Below are 7,409 nucleotides of genomic sequence, written 5' to 3' on the forward strand. Positions count from 1 at the left end.
GGTCTTAAAGGTAAACCACTCAAATGGTGACACTTGTCACCTTTTATTAAATACTTACCTAACTTGTCTCTCTTATACCAATCCACTTAGCCTCCTCTAATTATCTCTTAACACCCGGTAAATTAATTCCAGTATCCAAAACTTAACCTAGTTGGCCGAATTTTTCCGAACTTTTCGCACTAGTGGGTCCTACGTCCGGTATACGCTCTTAATTTCTCAAAACCTATTCGATACTAGAAAAATCATCTAAAAATTATGTCTGCTCCTTAAAATTATCTAGAAATTTTCATAAGCACGAAAATGCAGAAAACAAGCCATGAAAGATTCTAAAACCGAGAAAATGGAAAATTACGGGTTCTCACACTTTTACTATAATATGATAGTATACATCAAATAATGTATCCCATATCAAAAACTTGGTAGTTATTCTTTTTTATAATATTCTTTTAGATAATTTAAATTTTTATAATGACCATAAACCTAGAACTACATATTCACATTTAATTAAGTAGAAAAGATCCAGCAATCTACTTTTTGCATCAAGAAATATTTAGTTTCTAACAATACTGATAGCTCTATCAGTGTAACAGTTAATTCTCTACTTTGCACTAAATTAATTCAAAATTAAGGGAAAAGGAAGTAATTTATGAAATATGTAAGATTTTAGTAATTGTGATTCGAAAAAGGTTTTGCTATAATTGTATGTAATAATTTGCTAGAATGTAGATATCATTAAGACAAGATTAGTTATTTTCAAAATTATTTTAGATATCATTAACATAAGATTAGTTATTTTTTAAAATTATTTTAAAATTAGAGATAATTTTAAACATATAATACAATATTCAACTAGATGCTTGCCTATGCCTTGGCACGGTCCTTTTTTATTTATTGTGAATTCAAACAAATATAAATAATTTAAATGCAAAAATTAACAATAATACTACATGTTCATCTATATTAATGTATTCTAATTTAAATATATTTTAAAAATTCATGTATTCTAAATGTTCAATTATTTATTAATTTTTAAAAACTTGTTTACATACTTTCACTATAATATGACAATATACATCAAATAGCAGTGTGCCCCATATAAAAAACTTGGTAGATATTCTTTTTTTATGAATATTCCTTCAAATAATTTAAATTTTTATAATGACCACAAATCTAGAACTGTATTTTATATTTAATTAATTAGAAAAAATCCAGCAATTACTTTTTTTATCAATAAATATTTAGTTTCTAATAATATTGGTAAATCTGTCGGTGTAACAGTTAATTCTCTTTTTTTCACTAAGTTAATTGAAAATTAAGGCAAAAATAATGAACAATTTGAATACTAATCAATAGTATAGTGGTGAAAAGAAGTAATTTGGGATATGTAAAATTTCAATAACTGTGCTTTAAAAAAGGTTTTACTATAGTTCTATATGTAACAGTTTGATCAAAAAAAAGAATCATTAAAATAAGTTTAGTTGTTTTTTAAAGCAATATCATTGAGATAAGACTAGTTATTTTTTAAAGTTATTTTAAAATTAGAGATAGTTTTTAAACTTATAATGTAATCCAAATAGAATTCAATATGGGTAAAACCCAAGTGATCTATAACCCATTAATTCTCTATAATTAGGTATGTCACGTAGGAGTAAGAAACAACTCTAATTAAAATAGTTACTTTCATATATATACTAAAGTTTGCCCATGCTTTAGCATGGTTTTTTTTATTTATTAGGAATTTATACAAATATGAAAATTTTAAATATGAAAAATTAACAATGCTACATGTTCATTCATATTAACTTTAAAAAATTACTGTATTCTAGATGTTCAATTATTTACTAATTTTTAAAAATTTGTTTACATACTTTTACTATAATATGATAGTATACATCAAATAATGTATTTCATATCAAAAACTTGGATAGATATTTTTTTATAAATATTATTTTGGATAATTTAAATTTTTATAATGACCATAAACTTAGAACTATATATTCACATTTAATTAAGTAGAAAAGGTCTGGCAATCTACTTTTTGTCATCTATAACTATTTAGTTTCCAACAATATTGGTAAATATGTCGGTGTAATAGTTTATTCTCTTTTTTACATTAAGTTATTTCAAAATTAAGGGAAGAGATGATGAATAATTCAAATACTAATCAACAATATGGTAGTGAGATCCGAAGAAGAAGTGGATTTAGTGAGATCCGAATGTAGCAGCGATAGAAGAAGAAGTTAGATTAAGTGAGATCCGAATGGAAGAGGAGGGAACGGATGAAGCCCAGTCCCGATGGAGTCATGCGCAAACTAAACTATTGAAATGTTTAGCGGACAAGAGACGTTTTGGAAACAAAAAGCTTGGGTACGATGGTTGAAGGAGGGAGAGTCGAACACTCGGTTTTTCCATACTGCCTTGCTGGACAAGTACGCCCGTCTCACAATTCGCTGGATCAAAGATTCACATGGATATCTACTCAAGGAGGAAGCAGCAATCGGTCAAGAGGCAGTTGAATACTTCAAAGATTTGCTCTCTGTCCATCAAGGATCCAATGCTGAGGTGGTGATGGAGGAGCTATTGGCTATAATCCCTCCACGGGTCATACAACAACAAAACGCAGAACTCACACAGGAGGTGATGTTGGTTGAATAAGCAAGCCATTTTTGCTTTAGATAGCATTAGTGCAGCGGGAGTCGGTAGATTCATGGGTTTATTTTACACTACCTACTGGGAAATAATAACTAGGGACTTGCTGCAGGCGGTTAGGGACTTCTTTTGTGACATCCCCATCCCAAAAGGTGTTGCCAACACCTCAATTGTGTTACTCCCAAAAAATGAGCAACCGTCAACCTTCACGGACTTTAGACCAATAAGCCTTTGTACCTTCTTCAACAAAATCTTCACCAAGGTCCTAAGCACTAGAATGAAACCGCTTATGCTGGAACTAATCTCCCCTGAACAATCTGCTTTCGTGCAAGGGCAGGAAATATCTGATAACATTCTCCTGGCCCTGGAGATGTTGGGATCGATTGACAAAAAAGTACGGGGACACAACATGGTTCTAAAAGTAGACATAATGAAAGCCTTCGATAGTGTCTCTTGGCGGTTCCTTTCCATGTTGCTATGCAAATTTGGCTTTAGCCTTTGGTTTACGTCCTTGGTAATGAACAACATTAGAGGAGCATTGTTCTCAGTACTGATAAATGGTAAACAGCTTGGTTTCTTCCAAAGTGCATGGGGGATTAAGCAAGGGGACCCTTTCTCCTCCTCCTTATTTTTACTGGTTGCAGAGGCTTTGAGCCACAGGGCTAAAGGGCCTACTATCATTAGCCAAGCTTTTGCCATTTAGTTTACCACGGGGCTGCTTCCCAATCACACACCTAAGTTACGAAGCCGATGTGCTCATTTTTATGAGGGGACAATGGGCGGATATCAAAACCATGCTAGAATTTCTAGACCTATACCAAACGGCCTCATGGTAAAGAGTTAATAAAGCCAAGACTTTTTTCGTAATATCTTCGAGATGCTCTACTACTAGGTTAGGGCTGCTTTCCCACTGGTTGGGAATGAGATCTTGTCAACTGGCTTTTCAATACCTTGGCTGCACAACCTCCAAAGAATGGTTGCACAAGACGCATTTCAAGCATCTAATAGATAAGATAAGGTCAAAGCTTGTAGGCTGGAGGAATAAAGTTTTATCGGCCGGAGGTCTTATGATTCTGATCAAGCATGTTCTCTTGGCTATTCCTAAATACATGATGGCCACTTTGGAGTTCCCCAAAAAGTGTCCTGCGCCACATGGAGAGCATATTCGCCACCTTTTTTTGGGGAGAGTTAGAGGGAAAAGACAAGAAACATTGGAGGGAATGGAAGAAGCTATGTAAGTTAGTGAAGGAGGATGGCTTAGGGTTTATGAGTCTAGAAGATGTGATGAGAGAATTTGGAGGCAGGCTTTGGTGGCATCTTCAAACCACCTGCACTCTTTGGGCTGGATTCATGATTGCAAAATATGGGCATTATGCTCATCATATCTCCTAGGTGGAAATGACTTCGTGAGGCTCAAAAACATGGAAGCACATGCTCCGAATTTGGGATTTTATCGAAGAGAGCTCACAAAGATTGATCAAGGATGGGAGCAGCTCTTTCTGGTTCAAAAATTGGTTGGGAACGGGCCCCCTCGCTGATGAAAAGACCGATATTCCCCAGCTGACTATGCGAATTACGGATGGTTTGGTTGATGGGTCTTGGAGATTAGGGGAAGCCAAAAATGTCCCGTTGGCCAACGAGCTGCATGGTGTACTATCATCCCGACTGACTCTCTCCCAGGGGAAGGATTTGCTAGCTTGGTGTCCCTCACCTAACGGAGATTTGAGCATCTTCTTAACAATCCAGAAGCTGTCCTCCCGGGGCTCTGTCACATTTTTCCGAAGGATGATCTGGGATAAGCGTATTCCACTACGAGTTTCCATTTTCATGTGGAGGCTATTGAACTCTCTGCTCCCATTTCCAGACATTTTGAGAAGGTTCAGCTTTCATCTACCTTCGAAATGTCTCGTGTGTCCGAATGAGGAATCCTTGGAACATGTCTCCTTGACTTGTGAAAAAGCATTGTCAGTGTGGAGGAGCTTTGAAATGAATTTCCATTTAAATCCTTCCCTGGCGGATGACGTTGTCCTGAAATTGCAGGGTTGGTGGGTCCGCTATGGGGGCAATAGCCTGCTAGCAGAAATAGCTCGATTGTTGCCACGCTGATTTTTTGGGAGCTCTAGAAAGCCCTGAATAAAGCTTTCTTTAAGGGGACTGTGGTTACCGCACCAATGCTAGTTAAACAAATTATCACTGACTTCAACTAATCGCCCGAGTCACGACATTTATATGTACTATGGCAGAGGATACAAGAGTACTGGGGCTACATCTTGTGCCATTTCTGCAGCACCCATACAAACCGTGCACCATGATTCTCAGGTACATTTCTTTTCCCTCTCCTTACGTGAAACTTAATGTGGACAAGTCTTCAATTGGAAACCCAGGTGACTCGGGGGAGGGGGACTAATTAGGAACGCTTCTGGGGACTTCCTTCACGGATTCTCATCCTATTATGGCTGGCAAACCAACATGAATACAGAAGCGATGGTGCTCCTCGAAGGTTTACATCTCTGTTTGGATCAAGGACTTACTCAGGCTATAGTGAAACTCAATTCTTCAACCCTACTAAACGTCGCGACTGGAGTGGCTGAATGCATGTGGCACATCTTCTCCGTGGTCTCCCAAATCAAGGCTTTGCTGAATGCCGGATCCTTCATCCTTCAACACTGCTATAGAGAGTTGAATGCTGCTGCGGACTCTCTCACAAAACAGGCGAGTACGTCGCGCTCTTCATCCACTTATCATGCTCCCGGCTGCCCCTTTGACATTCGTGGCCTCCTCTCTCTCTAGATAAATCGAGCTTCCCCTACATTCGCACTACAAAATAGGACGGTACCTACTGTATTTTTTTCTTATTTGCATCAAGACCCATCCACATATATGTAAACGAGCAAGTACTTATTTATTTCCGCGCACATGCTAAACCCATTGTACCTTTCTTTCCATTTTGGGTGGTCAATAAAACACAAGGGGTGGCGTAAAAAAAAAGAATGAAAGCAATTTATGAAATATGTAAGATTTTAATAATTGTGATTTAAAAATGGTTTTATTATAGTTCTATGTGATAATTTGATAGAATGCAGATATCATTAAGATAAGATTAGTTATTTTTTAAAGTTATTTTGGATATTAATAAGATAAGATTAGTTATTTTTAAAATTATTTTAAAATTAGGGATAATTTTTAAACATATAATATAATATTCAATATGGGTAAAATCCAAATGATCCATAACTCATTAATTCTCCTCAGTTAGGTATGCCACATAGCAGTGAGTTTCTCAACTCTAATTAAAATAACTACTTTTATCATATATATATATATATATATATATATAGGTATCGGTTTAGAAAACATGTTGATAGTGTAAGCAAAAAAAGTTTGGCAAATAATCTCTATCCAAGCAATTCAACTAGAATTTTGCCCGTGCCTTAGCACGTTCTGTGACAGCCCCACCTTCCGTTAGAACGTACCCCAAGGGTCAGTGGACCGCCTGCCCAACTCTCGTCAGGACTCACTCACTCACATTAACTTCAGAGATATCATTAATTGCAAAGTAAGGACAAAATTCTTCGAGAAATATTACAACCATCCAACTTCACAAAACATTCATACTTAGGTGTACAATGAAACAGATCAAAATACAAATAACTCAATCACCTCACCAAATATAAATAAGATGGCAATTACTTAAAATGAGGGCTACAACTTTTGAGCTCACTATTCTTTGGATGCCAAATCAATAGCACTATAATTCTTCAAAATTACACGAACACGCTACAAATCATCCGAATATACAAACCAAAGTACAAGCCGAAAGCTAAGAACTTGAATAACTAGTACTATAATACAGTATCGGCCAAATACAAGTTTAAAATTCCTAATACAATTAGTACTATTCTTGTCTCTCTCATCCCGTACCCTGTTAAGGAAAACAAATAAAGAGATGAGCTAGAAATTCAGCGAGATTCCAAGAAAACATGCAGTCAAATTGGCAAAATATCTTTCATATATCTCAAAATCTTAGAACGAAAATAGTAAACAGTTACAAACAGAGTCATTAACAGCTCAAACATTCAAATAAGCAATTTTGCACCAGCAAGGAAGGATATGTTACCGATACGGTGGCTTCCACCAGGTTCTGGGCAGAGCGCCCACCCAGGATTCAAACATTGATACAGCTGATGTGCACCCGCTAGATTTCAAGCGTAGCACTTAGTCCTATACAGTGTTCCACTTGCAGCCAATTTCACAGTAACATCTTCCAAGTCCGTTGACATTTGAAATATAGTAACAAGTCTAGTAGAATACCGCTTATCTCCAATCTCTGTCCACCGATCAACCCCCTATCGGGCTCGAACAACAAGATAACAGAGATGGTAACAGAGGTAGTAATACTCGAGTATACCCAAGTAAGAACAAGTATGGTCGACGAGATAACTCTTCAATCGACTTAATCAAGATAGAAGTACTGAGACGGAAATGAGAGGCAACTCTCACTCGAATTGAGTGTGGTACATGCTGCCGCTCAACACTTACAAGTCAAGCACAAGCGCAAACACAAGTACAGGTCAATCAAATTCAAGCAAGTACAGGATCATTCAAGAAGGGGAGGACGAGTGTGATAAAGTATACCCTCGCTTCATCAAGTTCAATGTTCAACACATAACACGTGGTATCATTCAAATCAAGATACCAGAAACATGCACTTGGCACTCACATCAATTCACTTGTAAATAAGATATCAAGAATTCAGTTAA

The 7,409-nt window shown here is 36.4% G+C and overlaps 1 protein-coding gene across 1 annotated transcript; it reads left to right on the forward strand.

Moving 5' to 3' along the window:
• Positions 1 to 2,325: 2,325 nt before the first annotated feature.
• Positions 2,326 to 3,352, forward strand: LOC113767934. Its single transcript, XM_027312142.1, has 2 exons — positions 2,326 to 2,637; positions 2,762 to 3,352. Exons 1-2 carry the CDS (start codon positions 2,326 to 2,328, stop codon positions 3,350 to 3,352), a joined length of 903 nt encoding a protein of 300 aa, XP_027167943.1.
• Positions 3,353 to 7,409: the final 4,057 nt, after the last annotated feature.

Source organism: Coffea eugenioides, chromosome 1, assembly GCF_003713205.1.
Source record: "Coffea eugenioides isolate CCC68of chromosome 1, Ceug_1.0, whole genome shotgun sequence".
Classification (NCBI taxonomy): domain Eukaryota; kingdom Viridiplantae; phylum Streptophyta; class Magnoliopsida; order Gentianales; family Rubiaceae; genus Coffea; species Coffea eugenioides.

Excerpts from the sequence above, each read along its gene's own strand:
- LOC113767934 (XM_027312142.1), top strand. The coding sequence starts at position 2,326 with ATGTTTAGCGGACAAGAGACGTTTTGGAAACAAAAAGCTTGGGTACGA. Across the intron at positions 2,638-2,761 it reads ACGCAGAACTCACACAGGAG|GCGGTTAGGGACTTCTTTTG; the intron begins GTGATGTTGGTT and ends GACTTGCTGCAG.